Below are 24652 nucleotides of genomic sequence, written 5' to 3' on the forward strand. Positions count from 1 at the left end.
TATTCCTTGTAGCTAAGTATGAATTAGTATAGGAAACAGCATACAGTTAAAGAAAATAAGCTGTGTACAAAACACATAGAAAGAGAGAGAGCGGTCTATTACATCAGAAAGATAGGACAGTGAGTGACTAAATACAAGTGACCACAGTTATTTCTTACCCTCTACTGCTCTCCACTCACTTCGTCTTCTATGTTCATGCGCCCTCTGCTGTCATCCCTCCAGTCTCGTGTGTATTTTTCTTGGCAATCGTTGCTGCCAGCTGTCAGGAGTAGAAGGAGGCACCGCGCTGTTACGAAAACGCGCGTCATATGGTCTGAAGACACTATAAAGTCCTTGCTGCTTCACTAGAAGGTCAGCCGCCGTCTTCGGTGTTCCAGATCCACAATGGACAAGGCTCAAGAGCAGGATCTGGTCAAGCTGCAAACGGCTGAAGCGACGGCATGCATTCACCTACACGGTATTCGCCTTATTTCTGACGTCTGGCCTCGACACAGGGCAGCGAACACTGTCGTGTCTTTATTATTTGTTATGCTTTCTTTCGAAGTTCAGTATCTGAGCAAAGTGATTCCTTCCCTGTACAGGCGCGACGCTGATCTCCTGGGTTTACAAGGGGAAGGAACAGATATTCGTCAGGTATGTCTGAACTCGTGTCCGAAACCGTGATGCGCGACAGGTTTTGCATGTTCGGTGTCTGTAAACTGTTTATTCTGCTCGCCTCATTCAGAAGCTGCTTACTGCTGCTGACACTGAAAGCCGCTGGACTAGTTTCGGTGCAAAGCAGACTGACGAGGAGACTGGTTCTTGCTAGCGAGAGGGAATGCTTGACCGAAGGCTGTGTGCTTGCGTTGCAGAATCGAAGAAACAGACTCGAAGCAGTGTTTTTGACTTAATGGTTTCGTGACACTTCGGGGCCTCTGATGAAAAAACGAAGGCTGTCCTGAAGTGTCGGAAAAGCTGTAGCCGAAGGGATTTGCTGCAGTTCGTTTCTTCCACTTCTTGGTGGCTGCATCCGCCGCGGGCGAGTGGTTTACGGTGAAATTAGCGTGTTCGTTTGTTGATTTCAGTGCACTGTGTAGCTGTCCCGTTTAGGCGCCTCTGAAAAGGCGTCGGGCAGGCGTCGGGCGTGTGGCAAGCAGTTATAAAATAGGAACTCTGGCGGAAAACGTTCAGTTTTCCGAGTGTTTCAGAGCTCGCTGTTCGATTTATGATGTTGTAATGGGAAACACTATGTGGAATGCATTGTCAGCAGCCAAGACTTACAGAAAGCATTTCATTGCCACAAGATGTAATGCAGACACCTTTTCTAAGCACCTAGTTTTATGTTGCAGATCTGCATTTGGAAAAACTGCCAGTAAGATTAAATGCGCTTGAATTTACTTTAGAACGGTATTCCTGGTTTGCATGTGGTGTCGATTGCACTGCACAAGTCACTGCCTAAGGAAGTTTTCTGAACAATAAATTTTATGATCTATGTGGCATAGTCTTTTATACAGTGGTTATATTTTTTTGAACACAGCACTAAGAAAGAGGTTGGTTTCCTTACCGCCAGGATATGCATACTGGAATTGAGATACTACAGGCACGTTTAATTTTAAACTTTGGTGGACCTTAAATCTTTAGCTAATTTGAACCATATATTATCAGGCTTTCATTGTTCCAGATTATTTCTACAGTTAATGCGTGCAGTTTGGAACTGTGTGACCATGCCTTTTGTACAAACTTCTTTTTGCAGTTCGAAGGCTGTCGTCGACAACAAGAAGGCTATTCGAGGAGGAATTCCTTTTGTTTTTCGTAAGTTGACTTTGCATCTCTGCTTGCTTCATGTGTGTCTATATTTACAGGTTAGATCTGTAGGTCTGCATTCACATTGCACAAATTTGTAGTAAGGCGAACAGAAACGTGTGGAGTGCCGAAGAAGTTCTAAATGATTGCTTAAGGGTCCCGTGTTACAGAAAAAGTGGTGTTGTCAGCGTTGGATTACAATAAAAAATCACGAGTGAAGCAAGGAATAAATAAAATTGAGTGAACAGAAAATTGTGTTTGAGTGGGTATCGAACCCAGGACTTTTGGTTGTGGTATGGGCAAGCTACCCATAGTCCACAAAGGCTCGTTGGTTCAAGCTCAGCAAAGGTAGACCTAATCCGTTTTTGGTTTTTGACTTTGTGGAGTGCCTTAGAGACATGTACTTTAATTACATGTAATTACATGTACATGTAATTAAGGCTGCCATGTCTTGGTTCTAAAGCGATAGCTGCCGTTTGTTTAATGCTTGGCACCACAACAACATGGCCGTTCGCTTACTTTGCCATAAGCAGTTGATTTGTTCATGTTCATGTTGAAAGTGCACACAGATGAGGGCAAAATTAAATTCAAAGACGCCATGGGAAGGCGATCAATGTAAATGCAAAATGTAGAAACAATACTGCTAACCCAGATTTGTCACACCAGATATTACGATCTCATGTAAATTTTTTTTTCTACTCTGTTTCACTGCTTGGTATTCTGCATGGCGCACACAAATATGTGCCGAGCCTTAGGTATTTGTGCTGTTTTAAAAGAGCCGTGCTGCTCAATTCCTAAAAATTTTGAATTCTATTAAGTATGCAATGATAGTTGGATATGAAATAAAGCTATTTGTGGAGGCAGTGGGGTCTGTGACATCCACATATGTAGCCAGAGTTACTATGTACTGTTCACTAAAAGCTGTACACTGCTGCAATGGCTCAGTGGTTACGGCGCTCAGCTGCTGACCCGAAAGACACAGGTTGGATCCTGGCCTCGGCGGTGGAATTTCAATGAAGGCGAAATTCTTGAGGCCCATGCACTGCACAATGTCAGTGCACGTTATCTAAGAATCCCAGGTGGTTAAAATTTCCGGAGCCCTTCACATAGCGTCTCTCATGGCCTCAGTCGCTCTGGGACGTTAAACCCCATAAACCAATAAACTAAAAGCTGTATTTAGTGTCATGCAGGCATGATGAAATTTGGGGTGAGGTCAGTTTATTTGTTACCTTGTTCATTGTGAAGTTTTTTGACTATATGACGAGCTTACAGCTTCTAGGCTGAAGAGTCCATTTCAGTCCTTGTATTGTTCTCTACTTAGTATAAATGGTGTTTTGTTCTATTGGCACAATAGGAGCCATTGAATTTGTACCCATTTCTCCTAACGTGTAGATATGTCCCCTCCTTGGCAGTGACCTAAATTTATAGCTGAGCTATCCAACTGTTAACACCCTTCGTGTCTGCTTTGAACTGAGAGCGCTGTGTGTGTTATTGCTAAGAGAGCTCTTTGATCTTGCCAGTTGCAAAACTTCCCATAGGGTCGACATCCTAAAAAAATGTTGATTTGATTTGGCTGAAATTTGGAGTTTATGGATTGTTGTGGCACAGGTTGTAGATAATATAAACTGCGTTTCAGTTACAAACTTCAATATTGTTGATAAACGTACTACTGCCTGGCAATGAATTCAGTGAAACATGCAGTAACAAAAATCTATAGATATAACAGTCTGAGGGATAAATGAGGGATAATAAAGAGGTAATGGCGACTAATAAAGCGAGCTTTTTTCGGTGCTTCCAGATGGCGCCACTATCTATAAAAGCCCAGAAAGGGGCCTTGGGACTAGTCAGTTTTTGAAATGGAATTTACAGACATATGATCTAAGAAGAACTTTGATTGTGGACGTGTGTGAAGAGACATGGAACACGAATCAAAATTAGCCTGTTTCAATTAGTGACTTTGTTGTGATGATAACAAGGCTAATTTTGCTGAGAGTGCAGACTTCAGAAGCTAGAGGAGGCCCTGAAATGGAATGCAGGTATATCGTTGTCATCAGCATCACAAGTTTGAATGAAGTGACCGGAAGCGCTTGTTCCATTTCTTAAAATGCAAGTTTATCTGCTACAAATGCACCTTTCGCTACCAAACAAACATCCGCATAACCAGAAAGAGCCACGACACCTTACTTTTTTTTGCTCGGAAAACAAAAATGAATCAAGTCGCCCGCAGTTTCTCTTTAAGCTTTGCCCCCACTGTCGACCAATGTGCAGCCAACTTTGGACCGTGGAGCCTGGGCCCTCAGCACGGCTTTGCGAGGATCACCAGATGGGCCGTCAACGAGGCACCACACTCGGTACGCTGTCTTCCATTCCCCAGGACTTTTATGTGATGCAAGCCACTCACATGACTGCTAACGTGGTGGCTCAGTGGTTACGGCTCTAGGCTGCTGTCCCGAAAGACGCGGGTTTGATCCCGGCCGCGGCGGCTGAATTTCTTTGGAGGAGAAATTCTAGAGGCCCGTGTGCTGTGCGATGTCAGTGCACGTTAAAGAACCCCAGGTGGTCGAAATTTCCGGAGCCCTCCACTACGGCGTCTCTCATAGCCTTAGTCGCTTTGGAACCTTAAACTCCATAAACCCAACCACACTTTTCGGTAGTCTCCACGTTTCTGCTTCGTAGGTGAGTACCGATAAGATACCGCTGTTTTATACTTTTTTCTGGAGGGGATACTGGTAAGCTACCATTCATGATCTGAGAGAACCTGCGATATGCTCCCCATCCCATTCTGATTCTCCTAGTAATTTCCCTTTCATGATCCGGATCTGCGGCCACTACCTGCCCTAAGTAGACATATTCTCTTACCACTGCCATTACCTCGCTACCAATTGTGAACTGCTCTTCCCTTGGGAAAATGGTGAACATTACTTTGGTCTTCTGTATGTTAATTTTAAGACCTACCGGTCTCACTTGCCTGTCTAACTCATTGATCATTCTGTGCACCTCATCTCCTCAGTGACTTAGAAAGACAATGTCATCAGCGAATCGTAAATTGCATAGGTATTCATTAATTGCAAATAGCTGCACAAAAGTGCAACCCAGTGCTAATAGCTGACTAGCTTCTGAAATTATTTTTTATTATGATTTCCGATATATAGTCCGCACCTGGAGTGCAGTCTACAGGGCTCAATTCTTGTTGAAAAGCAAAAATTTTAACTAGATTGTCCACACCCAGTGCAGGGTTCACAGAGACCAAGTCTACAGACTATTAACTTATAAGGATGCCACTGTGTGTTTGTCTATCTTCATTGGCGAATTGGCACAGTCTCACGGCTCATCACGACGAGCAGGCTGTTGGAGCGAAGAAACTTTTATCATTTTTACGTTTGCAAATGTCTCCTCTCCCCTGTGATCTTTAGCAGGATTCTCCTTAGAGCACCTGTGAGGCAGAACGCACAGTGGCTGATTGCGTTAGCCGCTGGTGATACCACCCAGGCTACACGCATAACTTGCGAACAGAGGCACTGATGATCACATACTTGCTCTGTTTTCAATGTGGGCTGCCAGAAGCAAGCACGTGACATTTTTTGAATGAGAATAAGCTGGATAGCGCCTAGTTCCACAACCATGCTTGCAACCAGTAAACTATCCGATGGAAAGAAATGCCACATTTACTTGGCTTTTTCTTCTTGGCTTTGACTTTGACTTGGCTTGACTTTTCTTCCCCAAATATGCGCGATAATATGGGGAGTGCGTACATTACACAGAGAAAAGAAGTTCAGAGGAAATTTCGAAGCACTAAAAATGGGACAGAAAGTAAGTTGGTGGTTTGGTTTGGTTTCGTTTATTGGGGTTTAACGTCCCAAAGCGAGTAAGGCTATGAGGGACGCCGTAGTGGAGGGCTCCGGAAATTTCGACCACCTGGGGTTCTTTAACGTGCACTGACATCGCACAGCACACGGGCCTCTAATTTCTCCTCCAAAGTTGGTGGAGTAAAGTCCTTTACACTGAAATCTTCACCATGGTCCCATACTGAAATGTGTGTTTTGTTCCATTTAAAAGTTGAGTCGTTCCGTGCTGAGAGCATAGTCAGCAGTTTTATCTTTGACCTGCACGTATAACTTTCATGGCAGCTCAAAATGCGTCCAAAGAGAGCACAACTATAGTTTACTGTAGCACAACTCGCATCATTAAGCTCGAAGCCCATCATCAGCAGGGCCAGCACGGAAACGATTACAATTTTGTGGAAAGGCAGCTGTTTGACTCTTCGGAACAGAAGTTGTTGGCTACTTGCTCTCAGTTTGCTGTGAACTGTAAAAACTTCTACTCTGGCTTTGTTTTGCTTGTGAGTTCTTGTTGCTACTTTGGCCCGTATACAGGCATCTGCTGTTAGTGAAACCTTGTGACGACTGACTAGTGCCTGTTCCCGACTCCAGCTGTGGGGTGCGTTCATGTCAATTCTTGTGTCCTCTCCTCGCAGGTTGCTGACGGTGGCTGTGCAGCAAGCCTGGTGCTCGAGGACACGGAGGAGACGAGGAAGATGTGGAACTTCAAGTGAGGGGGGGGGGCTGCCGTTTGTTTCGTCAGGCTGGGCACTTTAATTGCATAGGGGGAAGGCATAGCCAGCTCTGAAAAAAAGGAGGCTACTCATTAATGATGATGACTGTTAATGATGCAAGAGCAATTTTGCAAATGTTCCTGTGACAAGTATGAAAAGGCGGGCTTGGCATCCATCCAGTGGAATGCTGGGAAATTAAGTGAAGGCACTGTCGCCAGCTTTCTTCTAAGGTTAGTGGCTTTTGAAATGGTCAATCTACTGCCAGAGTTGAGTAAATGAACTGCTGGCATGTTCCAATACATACATCTCTTGCTATGGGGGTAGAAACTGTGGTCGAAAACTGCATTACTGCCGGTTTTATTGTGAATCTGTATAGTTACTTACTGAGTACATACTGGCATGTTTATTTACAGTGTTCTTTGATGGGGCTGGAGAACTCAGCACAGCAAAGCCTACCTGCTTCTTCTTTCTTTGCGCTCTTTGTTTCTCGTAAGCATAAAGCATATGACAGTTCCATCTTCACAGACAAAGCCCTGATCGGGAGTTTCGTAGGTTCTCGAGGGAGGAATCTCATGAGCCCAGCGCCATGCATCACCCGAGTCTTGTGAGCGTTGGCCACTTTCAGTGTGGCATGATACGTTGTACTTGATAGAGCTTCTGACAGAAACCACGCTTGCGGAGCAGCGTCCACAGCCACACTTAATTGCTGGAGGACATACCAGATGTGCTGGTGCTGGACGTCATAGCACTCCTTATAGCGCTTCTGTGGGTCCAAAGTGCGAACTTGTTCAGCTCAGCAGTGTTGGGGTAACAGGGGGTGTGTCGTGGGGTGTGTCGAGGGAAATATGGTACCGAGACAGCTGAGACGTTCACGAGCATAAAGAAGGTGAGAGAGGCCATGGACAGTTGTTGGATATTGCACAGTGTTCCACGCATATGTAACAAAAGGCAAGATATTTCCGCGTGCTCATGGGAGAGCACGCGATGAGGATAGTGTGCCTCTGGGTGAATGAGCCATCTTGTGAGAGCGCAGTCTTCTCTGCTGTGCCAGTGGAACTGTGGCAAGTCTTCGTTACAATATCGTCCCAGTTATGATTGGAAGCGACATACATAACCAGTATAATGAGTGTGCTGTTTGTGTGTTCAATGAGGCCATTTGTTTCGGGGTGATATGTTGTTGAGGGATGAATATTGCATTCACAGTGACAAAGGTCTTCAACATCCATAGTAAACTGGCATAGTAGACTTATTCATCCATTGCAGACTTTCACCAGCAGTCACTGATGAGAACTTGAGGAGGGCCATATTGGAGAACGAGAAATTGAAGAAAAAGAGAAGCATCAGAAGCAGTAGTGGATGGCATTGCAGCTATTTAAAAGTATCGTGTGAGGTGGTTACCACTGAAAGGTTGTGGAAAAAGTCTTAAGAGGTCAATGCCCACTTGCTCAAATGGTGTGGTTGGAGAGGTTGGAGGGTACAGCTGTCCTGGCAGACAGGTTGTAAGGAGTTTCAAGCACTGGCACTGTACACAGCTGGCTACGTAGCGTTGACTCATGTGACGAATTTTTGGCAAGTAAAATCATTCTTCTATGCAATGAAGGCTGCGGGCAACTCCAAAGTGGCAAGTCATGGCATCTTCGTGCACATTGAGAAAAAAAGTGCTTACCTCCGGGGTACGAAATTTTTCTTGTACAGTAGACCAGCGCAAACACAGAAACGGCTGGGAGGTAAATCACATGTGGCATTGAAGAGTGCCATCAGTGTCTTCTCCTTGCATTGTTCAGTTTGGAATAGGTGAATGTCAGGAAATGTTGGTGAGATGGGAGCGAGGTAGTCGTCAAAGTTGTCGCCAATGTAGCTGGTCGTTCTGAGTGGTAAGCGTGAGAGACAGTGCAGCTGCGAATGGCATAAAACGAGGTTAATTGAATAATTAGTGGGATGTATGTTTAGATGGGTTGTTGCTGAAATGGGTTCCATGTTCTTGGGCGCATATTGTGGGGGGAACGGTTAAAACATGGTCTTGTGCTCAGCGTACTCTTCCCCTGGTGCAGGTTCCGAGTGGTGTACATGGTCATTCTGAGGAAGAACAACCTTGTCCTTGATGTCAAGGTGACCAACACAGGTACTTCCTGCACTCACCCACTGGAATGCTCCGTGTTTTGCACTGCAATTACTTCTCTCATGTGCAGAACGATTCGCTTTTACGGACCTTTTTTCTGTGTTCCCTGAGCCCCCAATTCTTCTTCACCCACTTTATTGTTGGAAGTGTAATTGTTTGCAGCACATTGTCATGTTGCTGTCGCTGCTTGTTATCAATTATTTATGGATGCCTCTGAATGGTTAAATATCTGTGTTTTATTTTGCCTTCATGTCTGTCTGAAAAGGTTAAGGCCCAACTTCAGTCACACTTCCAAGGCTTTGCCGCAGTGAATGCCGCGCCACATCGGGCTTTGAGAGAGGTTATGTATCTCCATTCTCCGGAAGCTGGCTTGCACCGCTCGCCTCTGGGCACGCGTAGAGTCACGTGCTTTGCTGATGTTGCTAGAAGCAGTTCGTCTGCTAAGAATGGTAAATTAACGTAATTATAAAGTGATTTTAAAATATGCAGAATGGCTGATGCTCGGTGCTTAGCCCCTTGTTCTTCACAGCCGTCACATTGTCTTTGTTCGTACTAAGGAAGCATTTCTATAAGCGGGGTGGTTATAAATCGGTTCAAGTGTATTTTACGGCATCTGCAATGGTGAACGAGTTATCTTCATCAGTCAGAAGAAAGGCCATTGATCTTTAGTTCCATTCCATTGACCTCCGATCGGCCCCTCTTTTCCTGCTGCAGGCGTTGCTATGAATTTCCTAACCTCATTTCCCTGCCTTACCCTTTGCTGCTATCACCCCTATGTTTCCACCCTGGAATTCATTCTTTTATTCTAACAGAGTACCCAAGTTGTCTCTTCTTATAACGAATATCTGTCATGAAGAAACATTTCCTCCTCATTGATTTCGGCTCGGATGCCGTTAACTTGCTTTTGTTTTCTAATCACGATTTCTCTCTTGATTAGAGGATGTCGCCCTTATCGCTTTTCCTTCCTTACAACAACAGCAACGTGGTGGACTCTGTTGTTCCCCTCTTCCCCTCTCCCCACAGGTGAGGAGGAGTTCTCCTTCACGATTCTGCTGCACACGTACCTGCGGCTGGACGACGTGAACCAGTTGTCCATATCGGGCCTCCGAGGCTGCCCCTACATCGACAAGGTGGGCCACTTGGTCTGGGGAAACAGGGACGAACCATGGTTGGGTTACGGAGCTAAGGAAGCTGTGGATTTGGCAAGCAGACCTGAAGCCAGTTATAGCTTTGGGCAGAGTGCTGTGGACGAGGAATGGGCAACATTGTGCGGGAGTTGTATGCAGGGGTAGCTTAGTACGAAGATGGAATGGTGTAAGGTCGGGGAAGTTTCAGAGCAAACAGTGCCGCGTGCCTTCTCACATTGCGAGCAGCGCACTTCCTGGGTGAATGCGAGGAAGTCTAACGATTGAATTTCTGCGACCTTAACCGCTGGCTTGTCTGTGACAAGCGATTGCCTGCATGTGGCTTTTGATAGAGAATTTTGACCACAGGTATATATACGTTTGGTAACAGTGTATAGCAGGGGTGGATTTATTGGAAGGGGGGTCACCCTTGGCTAGAAATTTTACATAGGAATATTGTGCTGATCCCCATTTCTTTTGAAAAAATGAAAAAAGTCTGACAAATGTATGGTGCAAATGATTCTGCTTCTCCAAGAGTGACCCATATATCTGCTCGTGGTGTGTAGCTGCCTCATCTAGAGACTAACTGTCAGGTGTTCATGCCTCCATTGCTGCCGTTAGTGGTTGGATGTGAAAGCTTCATTGAAGAGCAAACTGGACAAGTAAGCATGTGAAGAAAGTAGAGGCTGTGTTGGTAGGTGAAGGTAGAGATGGATGATAACTGCTTGTTACCGGAATGAAAAATGTATCGCGTGAGAAAATTTGTGTTGTACTCAACTGCATACTAACTCCCTTGAGTTGTGTTCTGTTCTGAAAGGTGCCTTGGACTGTGTGTCACTTGGATGCTTGTCGGCTTGTCATTTACAGATCTTTCGCGTGACCTTTCAGCCTTGTTGCATGATGTGCACCCCGCTAGAGGTGCACATCAAGGACTTCTACAGTCTTCATTAAAGAACATCTCTTTCTCTCGGCTTTTCACTTGGAAGGCAGGACTGCTTATTGCTGTTTGACGGACGCATAGCTTTTTCATGCCTTCAAAGTTTGTGAACGTCTCAGCTCTGGACCAGAGCACTTGGTCAGATGGTTAGGGAATCCCTCAAGGTGGAATAGATTTGTAATGAGGGAGTAATCGCTCAGTGGCATCCACCCGAGCGTAGTGACACGCTTACAAAGGAAAGGTATACAGGTTCCACGGCATCTTCGTAGTTAAAGAAAAATTTGTCCTGGTCTGGGGTTCGAACCCGGGACCGCCACTTCACTGGAGCAGTAGCTCTACCAGCTGAGCTAGCTGGGATGGCTAGCATGTGGCAAGGTGATAGCAAATTGATCAAAAACTCAAAGTGGGAACAGCTTGTCAGTGTTGGTTCCTTTGTAGCCGTATGGTTGCGCTTGGGTGGATGCCGATGGAAAAATTCAGGGGGGCACTTTGTTGTCCTAAAGTGCAGTGAGGCAAAAGCCTTTAGCCCGGTGTTGCTGCTTGTGTCACTGATGTATGGTTAAGATGTTAATTAAGTACACAATTGTTTGTGAATCTTAAATGCTGGAGACTCTGGAGGGTGTTTGGGTGGCACTCATCTGGTTCTGCGCCTTTCTGCAGACACCCTCCAGCGCCTTAGACAAGGAGGACTACATATGCGTTGGCAGGAAGTAGCGTAGCCATTAGCATGCTTGGCTGTGGAACCGAACGATGGTGGTTCGTATCCCATCATGCACAAAGATTTTTTTTCTTGTCTGACTAGAAAACGCATGACACCTCTGCTGACAACCTTCTGTCGACAACGATGAGGCATTAAATGCTTTTGCCTTAATAATTACTTCCTTTTTATCGGTGTGACAGAGTTACAGCTTTCCCAGAACTGCATGGTTTGCAATAACGGTCAGATCAGAGACGCTGATGGCTGCCCTGTTCGTTGCACGCAGGTGAAGGATGGGGAAAGGTGCCTGGAATATGAGGACCAGGTGCGCATCCGGGGCCCTACGGACAGGTGGGCGCTCATTTCGACCATTTCTTCAGGAGTGCAGATTCAGAGCAAACGTCTGGGAAACGTCTAATAAACGTCTAGGAAATGCCGTCAGTGACAAACTGTGTGCAAACAGGACAATGCAAACACCAGCAGCGCTGCTTTATTTTTCTCGAAGGGTCCCAGGACAGAACATTGCGTGAGGGTTGGGCATATCAGTGGTACATTGAGAAAGTTATACAATGATGGACAGTGGCATACATTGATGGACATGCCTCCTTCATGGTGGATTTAAAGAATTGGGGGTGTGTTGCACTTATGGCTGATTAATGACTAAGCTTGTGTTTGCTTCTGGCATGCTGGGATCACTGTTTACAAGCAAAGATCCATTGCACAGTTCTTCAGCCTCTCCTAATTTCAGGTTCCTTCTCATTGTCCTGCTTTTGTTCGCACTTTTCCACGTTCTGTCTTTCTGCAATGGTAGAAGCCAAGTTCGGATAAAATTTAGATAGGAACCATCACAAAGATGCAGATCCATATGGAAGGTGAATTCGAGATTGTGTAGGTGCTAAAGTTTATTGATGAGGCAAAAAGAAAAGACTGATTTATAAAGGAGACTGGTTGGCAAAGGCTTTTGTAAGGAGTGAAAAATATGGCCCACTCTATTTCGAACTCGCTTGATGGAAACAGTCGGCAGCATTTGTACGGATTCTTCAATCTTGTCAGCACCCAGTACTCATGGACAGAAACATGTTATTGGACGTTGCAACGAGAAGTCCACGTATGGTGCAGAGCATCTATGCACTGGGCTTTGTTGATACCTAATCTTGAGAGGGGCTTGTAGCCATTCCTTGCTTAGTTCTGGCACTTTCAACTGTGGATGGGCTAAACATTAGTCCTAAAGTACTTCAAGGAGGGGCCTAACTGCGAGCGTTGAATGAGAAGTACCGTATTTACCCAATTCCAACGCGCACCTTTTTTCGGGGAAAATAGGTCTCAAAACCGCATGCACGTTGGATTCGAGTGCAAACCGAAACATCCCCATAGCTGCCCATCGTCATCGCCATTATACGATGTGGGAGCTCACTAACTGCTGGCAAACATGGGAGCACGTTTGCTCTCGTCGTTTTTTGCGTCGCAGGAGCCATTTTCAACCGGTATGGCACTTGTCATTGGTCGCGTGCTCAGCGACCACGTTCACGGCGACGGTATCCCGTGCACTGCCGCGGGCGGACGCCTCATCACTGCCGTTGCACTATCGAGATACGCAGCTCGAAAAATATGTTGATGAAGCAACGGTTGTCGGAAACTCGTCTCCAAAAACGATGAGAGTCCTTTCTGTTTTGCGGCTGATTCTCTGACAGAGATTACATTGTCCGCAGGCGGGGCACGCCGCGCCGCTGGCGAGGTCGTGCATCATGCCAATCTCACAGATAACAGCGCTTCCGCGCTCGTTTTTACGCTTGTTTTGGCTGTCGAACATCTTTATCTTTTGCTGAGATGCACTGACGAAGTCATGGATGCTCCGCAAGAAGCTTGAAGGATCCAAATGGTGCATCGCCGTTGCCGCAGTTACGCCTAGCAGCAGGCGAACCTCCCGTCACTTGGGGTGTCTTCCTTTGCGCTTGGGGCGTCTTCCTTTATACTGATGCTTTGTCAGGAACTTGCGTGAACGAAAATCTCGTTTCTCAGTCACATCCATAGCAGAGAAAGGAGAAAAACCCGGGCAGAAGCGTTGATTCATGTCTCAGTGGCGGCAGAACAAAGAAAGAGCGTCTGCGCCCGACCGTGCGGTGGAATGCTCGTAGCCAATGGAAGGGCTCCGATCATACCACGTGATTTGAAGGGCCAGTCGCGACACTCGACTTGGGTGGGAAATGATCTTTTTTTTTCATATTTTTATCAAGAATGCGCCGCTGCTGAAGTGGCTTCTGGTAGAAGATGGGTAGGCCTACTTCCCCGCGAAAATTCAAGAGCGGGCGACGCCGTGGAGCGAAATGCCGCGTTCCCGAAATTCGCTCAAATTCTCACTTTCGCGAGCCACCACGAGTGCTTTAATTGCATTTTTTACTAACTTCCCCTTGATTATCGGCTTTGATTTTTTTATACATAAAAGAAGAGGCTTGGGGGAATACAAAACGCAAGAAAATACAAAATCGACTTTATAGAAAAAATAGCGGTTTTTTCACCCGCATCTCTCCTTAAAATATAAAAACGGTTGCAAATTATTTTCATTCGTGGAAGTCACATGCATGTTAGAAGCGGGGCTTGTAGTTTTTTTTTTCATTACCAATATCGGGCGCGCGTTAGAGTCGGGGCTTGAAATTTTTTTTTTTTTTTGGTGCCCTAAATTGGGTGCGCTTTGGAATCGGGGGCACGTGGAATTGGGTAAATACGGTACTGCAACCATATGAGAACGCACCAGTGTGATGGTGCGCATCGTCTTACTCTGCATAGGCATTTCATTTTGGTAGCACTTGTTGAGCTGTGACCTCCTGTGAGACTGAAGGCTCGAAACCCCAGCATTCCTGGATGGAATCAGAGCTTGAGGCTTTGACTTCTTGCCGTTGCTGACCTACTCTCCTGACATTGCATTATCAGACTTCCTCCCTTGCCTCACACCACAAAGGAAAGCATGAAGGAAATCACGCGAAGAGAAACTTTTCATCCTTCCCTTGTGAATTAATTAGTGTCAGTAGACATAGCAAATGCTGTCTTTGTGACAAGTAAAAAGGTCAGGGGGTTTGTCCCCGAGCCTTGTAGAGCGGCACTTGGAGCACTTGAAGTCCTGAACTGTGGAGGGCATCGGATGAGTTCCTCTCACCTTTGGCAGATTTGGAGCACTGTTGAGGCAAAAGGAATGTTACTGCATGGCCCAGAAGCGAGCTTGTTTTGCTGTGTACATTGGACAAAGGTGCCACCACGATGACTCGGTGGATGGCACTCTGCTACTGACCCGAAAGGCGCGGGTTCAATCTGGCCATGGCAGTCACATTTCGATGGAGGCAAAATGCATTTACTGAGCGATGTCAGTGCGCTCTATGGAACCCCACAGTATGCTGTGCTGCTTATATTTTGTGCAAGGTTGCTGTTTTTTTTAATTACGGCACTAGCTGTTAATGTGAAGGTTTCTGGACAAAGCATAGTTGTTGATGTCGTAATACTAGTAGTCATATGGTACCCGTGCAGCCAAGCTCCACTTGGCTGTGCTCACCAAACTTTCTGCCGTCCCCTGCCACGTTTGCTTTCTCTTGGAATCCACTCCATTACCCTTAGGGACCAGTGGTCATCCAGCCTTCGCATTACATGCCCTGCCCAACAAGCCCCCATCTTCCTCTTGATTTAAACTAAGATGTCATTAACTCGCGTTTGTTCCCTCACCCACTCTGCCGTCTTCCGGTCTCTTAATGTTACACCTGTCATTTTTCTTTTGTAGTTCCCTTTATCTATTTATATCCCACCATAAAGTCTATTTGCCGTCATGCACAGGTCCTGTCATCAGTCCACAAGGCGAGGCCATCGTGATGCATTCTGGCATGCCTGTGCAGAACAAATTTTTTTTGGAACCCTGTGAGCAGTGTGTGTGCATTGGTACCCAATCTTACCATATTTACACGATTGTAGGTCGCCCCATTTTGTTTTAATTTGAAAATCTGAACTGGGGGGTTGACTTACAATTGAAACCAAAGCATGGCAGCATAAATAAAAGCGAGACAAACGAGATATCTGAGATGCTATGGCGTGGTTGCATTTTCGCTGCGGGGCTCAGTCGCATCTCGTGGTGGTGGCCTTGAGCAGCTGCTCTGTCAGCATACAGAACTGGCACCTCCTCTAGGCGCGGCTGCTGATTGCGGCTGCTGATTGCGGCTGCTGATTGCGGCTGCTGATTGCGGCTGCTGATTGCGGCTGCTGATTGCGGCTGCTGATTGCGGCTGCTGATTGCGGCTGCTGATTGCGGCTGCTGATTGCGGCTGCTGATTGCGGCTGCTGATTGCGGCTGCTGATTGCGGCTGCTGATTGCGGCTGCTGATTGCGGCTGCTGATTGCGGCTGCTGATTGCGGCTGCTGATTGCGGCTGCTGATTGCGGCTGCTGATTGCGGCTGCTGATTGCGGCTGCTGATTGCGCTTTGGCGTTCTACTCTTAAAGGCAAAGATTAAGCATCCTGCTTTTTTTCCCTTTTTTTTTAACTTTCAACTGCGCACTCAGCGTTCAAGGGAGTGTTGATAGTTGATGAAAAGGCCGCTGTTCCAATCACGCCGGCACCGCCACTGGGAACAGTAGCGGTGCCAGGGAGTGTCGGTAGCTGATGGAAGAGCCGACGCTGCTCACGCATAGTTTCTCTTTGGCATTGACGATGACTGCCCGCCGTGTTTTCTCAGTTTTTAACATAGTGCTCCGTCAGTTGTCATTTGTGCTCTGGGTCCGGTGAGCGTCCAGCGCTTGTTCATGGCTACATTGAAGATGGCTGTCATTCTTTACGCCCATGAAACGAGCAACTGCGTGTCGGCTGCAAGTTCAATGCCTCAGAACGGGTGGTAGAGACGTAGCAGCTGTAGCAAATTTTCAGCTGTCCCATGCGACTTTGTGGGGCAACTGTTTGTGAAGTGCAGTGTTTTGCTGGACAGTGTCGTTAAAACGATGTGCTTTGGGACTGCAGCAGTGATCACGACAGCAGTGCTGATGAGGACGATGGTGCTAGTGTGGACAAGTAGTCCAGTGACTAATACATTTTTTGGAATGTGCTCATGGGCACGCCCGCGCACAGCAGCCTATAGCGGCTGATGATAAGCGGCGGCGGTCCAATAATGCTGTTGCGTTCTACTATTGAAGGTGATCCTTAAGTGACCTGCAAGTTTTTTGAAGCGAAAACTTCACTATGGGACCTCGGTCTTCGGTGGTCGAGTGCCTAGTTTTGACCTTCAGCTGAGTGAGAGGTCACACCATGAAAAAGACAAAAAGAAATTGAATCAATATCCATGACTGGGTGTCGAACCCGCAGCTTCATGAACAGATCTTCTTTAAAGGTGCACTGAAGAGGAATCTGAACTTGTCTTTTTGCCGCGGGAACTCGATCTGCACGTTCCTAGCATTCTTAGAAACTGCGACTTATTGCTCTGTATGGCCGATTTCCCAAATTAAATCGAATTAACGGCCGGCTCCCGCCCTTTTTTTTTAATTCTGCCTCGTACGGTGGGCGGAGTCGACCAACGCGTGGAGTGCCTTTCACCCAGTCCCGTGGCGGCTTGCCGCTCTGCCATCGGCGGAGTAATACGTAGTAGTCCGTAGTAGCAAATAGTCCGCGCGTATTTTTATTTCTGCGGGCTTATTTTGCGGCTTTATTATCTGCGAATGAAACTATTTATTCATGGAAACCTAAAAAACAAAATAAAGCGAAAGCAAAGCCTCCACGGAGCTGGCTGAAAGGAACTTCACGCGTCGGTCGACTTTGCCCATCGTACGAGGCAGAATTAAAAAAAAAGGGCGGGAGCCGGACGTTAATTCGATTTAATTAGGGAAATCGGCCATACAGGGCAATAAGTTGCAGTTTCTAAGAATGCTAGGAACGTGTAGATCGAGTTCCCGCGGCAAAAAGACAAGTTCAGAATCCTCTTCAGTGCACCTTTAAGGGCCGCTCAGCGAGACCATTAGCTATTGCCGCAACCAACACTCCTCGTGTTATACTGCACCACACTCTCATGCTCTGCATTGGAGAGCATCGTCTTCATCAACTTCCATCTGCTCCGTCCCGCAGCACTGCCTGCTCACCGTCGTCTTCTACGTAGCTCGAATCCATCCTTTCGCTTTGATTCGAATGTAGTAAACATTCTCTGTAGTTTTTGCCCAGATGTGATATGGGAGAGCTTGACTTACATTTGAGTCTACTTAGACTTGTGGAAGTACGGTATTTTCTCTCTTTCCCCTCTGGGGATGTGTGCAGGGTGTACCTCAAGACGAGCGACACCCACACGTGCAGCGTGGCAGACAAGGCCCGAATCATTGTCAAGAAGACCACCCATTTCCCGGACACGGGTCAGTCCTCCTCGCTCACTGCATTCGTTTCTTTTTCAGGAGACTGTGCTTGGAAGGACAAGAGGAATTTTAATGGCTAACTTGAGCACCCGTGTGATATATATAGCGCATCTGTGGAAACTGGCCATGGATCTGACTGTGCAGGACAGTTTCTTTTCCTTTTGTTTTACATTCTTATGCAAGCCTCAGGGGTTTTCACAAAGGAGCCAGGTCAACGTGAACATGTGTAGAACTTTGTGTACACAACAAGATGCAGTTTGGTAGCACTCAGGTTTTGCACATGTAAGTTCCATCATTTAAAACATTTTTAACTGCGTTCAAGCTTTGTAATTGCTTTTTAAGCCAAGCTCTACAGACATCCATCTGCACACAAATGCACTTCGGTGGCCATCAGCTGTGTGTCCTTTGTTCAGTGGAGCGTGACGCTATAAGTACTTTTTAGAAGGCAGTGCTAAATAAGGAGTGCTACTTTCATAGCAATAACAAAAAAACTGAAGAGAACTGTCTGCCGGTCCTTGAACGGGAAGAACAGTCAAACTTCACTGTAACAGTATGGTTTACAACAAAATAATGGATATAATAGACCAATATTGATAGGTCTCATACAAACTCATGTACTTCTATCTCGTTTCTACTAAGTAAAATCTTCCTGTGACCTGCTGAGGTGGCTCAGTGGTTACGGTGCTCAGCTACTGACCCGACAGACGCTGGTTTGATCCTGGTCGGGGCAGATGAATTTCGATGGAGGTCAAATTCTAGAGGCCCATGTGCTGTGCGATGCCAGTGCACGTTAAAGAACCCCAGGTGGTCGAACTTGTCCGGAGCCCTTCACTACGGCGTCCCTCATAGCCTATGTCGCTTTGGGATGTTAAACCCTAATAAACTAAACTAAAATCTTCCTGCAGTGGGATATAACGAACTCTAAAGGACCTCCAGGCAATTTCACGCTGAGTGTAAATCAGTTTGCAGCGCTGCTCAACACTCCTGTACTCATGTCATGTCATGGCCTAATGTCATTACTTGCACACTGTGCTGTACGACACTGGGCCGTCTATGCCTCACTATGCCTCATGAGTTACCAAGGCCTTTGCACTTCCCCTGCTGTCCAACCTTCTTGCTGCATACAGCCTGCTACGACCGCACTGTGCTTCTCCAGTGCCAAGTGCAGCATAGTTTCCTCTTTCGCAAGTTTTAAGCATTTCACGGTGTGTTCAGTATATTCAGTGCTGTTAACATTTTGCTGGTTTCGCAAGGCAGAAATTAGTGACAACTGTGGCAAATGAAGGTGTGAGACAGTTTCCGATGACCAGTAGGTGGCCATTACCCAAGGAGTTGATTTAGATGCGTAGAAGTGTCAGATGGCAACGTGCTTTCACTTAGCACTGGCCACTATGCCTACCACCGTTGGCAACAGAGAAGCGATTGCTAGCGCTGTCACTGCAGTCCGAAAGGAACTAGAAACCAGCTGAGATCCATTGCTTTTAATGAATGTGCGAACCCTGTCCAAATGGCTTTTCATTAGCCTCCAGTCTGGCTTACCCATTCTGGACAACACATAGCTGTCGTGCGTCATAGCTGTCATAGCTGTGTTGAAATCAGGATGCTCATGTGTCATGTGGGGAAGCCTGCATGACACATGTGCCTGGTGGGAAAGGGGGTTGTGAGAAAATCGCCTTGCTCCCTCCTCCATAGTAGGTCGTATCGACTGCGGCTCCTCATCTGTCCTCTGCGACGTTTCTCCTCCGAGAGCAGTTTCTGAGGTGCTGAAATCATTGCGGGCCACAGAAAGAAGCGATGTGCGTTGGCGAGGCTCATATACCTGGTTGGATCGCCTTTAAATAGCTCACATTTGACATCACAACAGCAAGACCGTTGCTACGGTGGCCATGTTTACAAATTGCTTGGCTGCTGTGCGCGCTTCGGGATGCAAATAAACAGAGCTGTTTCATGCTGTGACTGGCTCTTTGCACTGTTTGCCTGGTGTTAAAGATGAGGTAGCATGGTCGGGCGCCGGAGAGGGAATGAAGGACGTCGGAGACGAGGATGCGGGAAAAGACAAGGAGAGAAGTCTTTATGCCATTTAATTTACATTATTTACAAGGGAGCTCGGTAACGAGACGCTCACTGCTGGAATGCTGCATGAGGAGAGCACATGATGAGACCATCTGATGAAAAAGCCCCTCGGCCGTACCGCTGCCGAGGTTCTTAAGTGTTCCCTTTCCCTCGGTTCCCTAGATGGGGGCCGGGCCCGCCGATTAAGTAGGTTCTCTTTGTCATCAATTACACCCACACACACACTTCCGAGGGATCACACGGCCTCGCGCTGGGAGAGGGCGAGCGATGCCATCCACGTAGCGCAGACGTCGGAATGTCCACGAGCGGCGCTCCCGCGCAGTTTATGCATTCGAACGTGCGTTCGCACGCGGTGTAGGGGAGACGCTTGCTCAAAACTTCATCCGGGCAGACGGACGCGGCTTCCGTGGGCAATCCAGGCGCTCACCCAACGCGCGTCTCGGGGTTAGTCGGCGTTCCGCTGCAGCCATGCCGTTGTTTTCCCCCACGACGAAGGCGAGACGTAACACTGGAAATGCCTGCTCTTTCCCCGGTCCCACAAAAAATGGAACAGCGGCGTTCTACTGCCACCTTCGCACAAATCTTATACCAGTTGCCACCCATTGTGTTTAGGGGAATCCCCTCCCAAGGCAGAGTAAATATAGACGATGGAATGATTACTCTTCCATCCATACAGCTTTCGCAAAAGCTTGGAATTTGAAGGAAAATTTTTCCTTGCCCTGGGTAATCACTCCCTTATTTCACTGAGGGTCTGAAAGTGGATCCAAGGGTTCCGTGGGGCATGGTGTGCTTTTTTAATTCCCCCGAGCAGTGACATGCATTATGCTTCAACCATCAGCTCTCCAGTACACATTAGTGCATTTCATAAGTGCATCGCTAAGCATTCAGCAAGCACACTTCTTTTAATGTTCACAGCATGAAGATGACACTTCACCAGCCTTTGAGGACAAATCAAATTCAGCTTGTATCAGCAGATTACTGTGTTCTAATAGCAAAGCACCTACTTGGGCATCTTTAAGCTTCATGCAGCAGTAGCTTTTCATAAGACAGAAGGAGCCAAGAAATTAGCTACTGCTGGCTGGTTTTGCAAGCAAATACAGTGATACCACGACAGTTTTTAAGAGTGTTGGCTCTTACTCATCGCGTTTCGAGACTTCGTGGGGTCTGCTACCACCCTGAGATCACAGCACCACCTGTGGGAGCAACTAGAAAACAGCACATCTTACATTGAGACTTGTAGCGCCATCTACAATAGCATTGTAGAAACAACCCCGTGCTGCGTGCCAATGATGCCGTCACGGTCCAATATAGTGGATAGAGGTGGAACTATGAGTATGACGTCAGAGGACAAAATGGCGGCATAGTTTCAGTTAACGCTCGGTTCTTCGTCTTCCAGACAGTGGCAGGCTTTTCTTTAAGTGCAGATCTCTCAGGCTGGGTTACTCTCTATTGAATTTCAAATCTTGATAGCAGGGTCCATTTCAGTCCTGTCGACACAAATTTTAAGGCGGAAGCCTCATCGTTGTAAGCAGAAGTTGTCGACAGAAATGTCACGATTTTCAATTGGTCGAAACGGTCGTAACGTCACAGCGCGCGAATTTCAAACGGGGACAAGTGTACTTTGGCTAGTAACCATGCAACCAATTAAAGGGATCTTATAGTGATGCTCAAAGTAAGTGGGAATGAGTTGAGTTCATTGCTTAATTACCTAATTAGCCCAATTAACTTTTCTAGTCAGGTCAGATAAATAAATAAAACTGAGTAGGAAACTGGTCAAGCTCGGGAATCGAACCCCGGTCTCCGGAGTGCGAGATGAGCACGCTACCATTCCGCCATGCCAGCTCGATGGCTTGGAATGAACAAAGGTGCGTCTAGTGAATACGGTGTCTTCGTTCACTCCCATCTTCCTCCCTTCCTGTTAGTTATGGTGAGGTTCAGGTGTCCACCGAGATAGATGGGACAGATACATTTCCTTTCCTCAAAAACCAATTTACCGAACGGCGATACTGTTCTGTGAACTCCCTGGCAGCATTGCAAGAAGTTGCAAGACGCTGTCGCGTTCCACTCTTAGAGGGGAAGCTTAACACCTTAACCACACATCAGTGACACAAGCAGCAGCACTGTGCTTAAGGCTTCCGCCTCACCGCACTTTAGGTCAACAAAGTGCCCCCCTGAATTTTGATAGAGCGGCAAAAAAAAAAAAGTTCCCTTTGGTGAGTGTTTTTCTGCCAAAGAAATGTAAGCCTAGACAGAAAGAGCCAAACAATTTTGTTTTCATTATAGGAACAAAGTTTAAATAGAGTTATGTTCAAAGTCCGGACATGCTAGCCCTGCTGTGCTGCACGTTTCCTCTCAAACATCATGCCCGACACGGGCAAACTTGGGATTGCAGTTATCTGGAACCCGTGGGACAAAGGGGCGGCTGCCATGGCGGACTTTGGCGACGACGAGTACACCAAGATGGTGTGCGTTGAGCCCGGATACGTGTCCGAGCCCTGGAAGCTTCCCGCCAAGCAGACCTTTGAGTCTTCGTGCACCATGGAAGTGGTGGAGTGACCAAGTCCACTACAAACACAATGCATCATGTTCCAAGTACCACTTCAAATTTGGTGCCGGGCTGGCTAAACTGCCTCTTTAAAACCGGGTGGCTTTTGCTATTTTCTTGTCTTCCTTCCTTTGTGGATATATTAACCCTTTTTCTTTGCGAATATGTGATTAAATCTTTGGTAGAAGCAAACATTTGTGCATATATGTCTAGTACTTCTGTTTTTATGGGGTCATTGTTTATCCCAGTGAATTAAAGCTGTTGGCCTTGCTTACATTATGTAACTTTGTTCTCTTTAGTGTTACTTGTTTACTTTACTCTTAGTGCTGGCATGTGCTGCTTAGAATCGGTGTCGAGTTTTATACGTTTCTTTTCTAATATTCTGTTGACCCAGTGGTAAGTTATGAAGGTGGAGTTATGTTTGCTTTAGCAGCATCATACTTCAGAACATTTCCATAGTGAAGATATTGTGCATATGGGTCAGTGTTGTGACTAAATGTCACCAGAATGGGAGCATTTTCGACTAGTCTGCTCTGCATTCATTAAACATACAAATTTAAGTATGCACGAAATTAATGACTGCACAAAAATAAATGTAGCTTTGTCAACACTTCACTTTTTACAGTTTGTGCAAGGCCCAGGGATGTAAAAAGCTCATCTTGAACTAACAGTTTCATGTCTGATGGTTGACCAGATTCCTGCTGAAGGAAGATTGCATTTATTTTGGGGAAATATTTGCTGCCTATGCGGTACTTGCCCAAAGGAAGTCCCGGTGCTGTCCCGGTTTAGCACGATGCTAGCTTGTTTTTTTTTTTTTTAAGTATATTGCTATTTGTAGTACGGGGTGCTTACTCGTGTGTACCAACTGAAAGCTTGACATTTCTTGCGCTGTGATGTTTGGAATGGGCTGAATGTTACTGTGCTGATTCCTATTTTCAGACGTTTATTGTGTACTCTCCTATGAGAAGTTTTACAGCACTATTTGTCAGTGACGCCTTATAGTAAAATATCGTACACCTAATTATCATTGATTTTCCAAAGGTTTTATTATTTATTGTTTAAAAAGCCTGTTTGTTTACAATACTCTTTGTTTGTGGTGGGACTTCTTCGCAATGCACCTTGTCATCGGAGCATTGCGTTCATGTCATTGTATTGTACGGGCTTGAGTACCTGGAAGTTAAATTCTTGTAAGGGATTCAGTGTGGGCCAGAGTGATGTACAGTGCGTGCAATATCATAAGATGTAATTGTGCACAGAATAGGATTGTGATACATAGAAATTTAGACTCTGTGACACTGCTTGAATAAACTTATTTTATAGCATTCAGTCGATTCTTGTAAACTGCTGACTGGCGTATTGTACATTCGCCAGGCACTGGGACGTGCACATTTATTGACATCCTGGCACTTTATCGGGTACTAGATCCCTTTCTACACCTTGCATCAGGAGTTTACGGCACATACGCATTGCCAAAAATCTGAATTTGTCGCTATGGTTGGATACAACTCAAGAACAAAGCAACAGATGCCCCTCAAAGGAGGCCGTCCCGCCAAAGATTTTGAGTGATTCCCATGACTCGTGGTGAATCCCTCACGAAAAAAATTGGCAGTGGCTTAGCTCTGGTTAAGCCTGGATATACAAGCGAAAAGTTGCAGTTATGCTTTGTTTGACATCATGGCTGTCGCAGTTCGCGCACAATGCACTGGGAGCACCACGATAGCGGTGTAGATTTTGAGCCAACTCCCTCGCTACCACTTCTGGGTCTTCTTTTCTTCCTTCCATGGCGAATGTCTGCGCCTCTTCTACGGCCGCCGCCGCCGCTCACGCGTGTGTTCTCGCAACGCCTTGCGAAAGAACCTTCTCTTGGGACGGCGGCGGAGACCGCGCAGCAGAGGCAAGGGGTGAACCGGTGGCGAGGAGGAGAAGTGGCGATGGAGCGTGCGCCATGGCGCACGCCCTCTTTTATGGCCGCTGCTGCCACTCACGCGTTATCGCAACGCCTTGCGAAAGAACCGTCTCCTCTTAGGACGGCGGTGGAGACCGCGCGGCAGCGGCGAAGGATAAACTGGTGGTGAGGAGGAAGGGCGCACCCGGGCGTGGCTCACGCGAAGCGCGGTATTGACGAGCCTAGTGAAGCTTTTCGCTTCAAAAGTTTAGCGCTCTTATGACGAACACGAGGGAGACAAAACAACACAGGCGCCTGTGTTGTCTTGTCTCCCTCGTCGTTCGTCGGGAGTGCGCTAAACTTTTTCATGATGCATTACCAACTAGCTCAGATGTCGATCCTTCTTCATTGTTAATCCCCTTGTACCTGCAGACATGACATCACAGAGTGTAGCCGCCGCGGTGGCTCAGTGGTTATGGTGCTCGGCTGCTGACCCAAAAGACGCGGGTTCGTTCCCGGCCGCGGCGGCTGGAATTTCTTTGGAGGAGAAATTCTAGAGGCCCGTGTACTGTGCGATGT

At 46.7% G+C, this 24652-nt stretch overlaps 1 protein-coding gene across 1 annotated transcript; it reads left to right on the forward strand.

The window, feature by feature from the left end:
* Nucleotides 1-222: 222 nt before the first annotated feature.
* On the forward strand, nt 223-23510 carry LOC149333831 (uncharacterized). Its single transcript, XM_089558805.1, has 10 exons — nt 223-457; nt 582-633; nt 1733-1791; nt 4051-4133; nt 6257-6330; nt 8386-8456; nt 9477-9583; nt 11498-11562; nt 17479-17570; nt 22036-23510. The coding sequence occupies exons 1-10, from the start codon at nt 385-387 to the stop codon at nt 22197-22199; spliced, it is 840 nt and encodes a 279-aa protein (XP_089414931.1). The 5' UTR covers nt 223-384; the 3' UTR covers nt 22200-23510.
* Nucleotides 23511-24652: the final 1142 nt, after the last annotated feature.

Source organism: Amblyomma mixtum, chromosome 8 (assembly GCF_055824585.1).
Source record: "Amblyomma mixtum isolate Tamu chromosome 8, ASM5582458v1, whole genome shotgun sequence".
Taxonomy (NCBI): Eukaryota; Metazoa; Arthropoda; class Arachnida; order Ixodida; family Ixodidae; genus Amblyomma; species Amblyomma mixtum.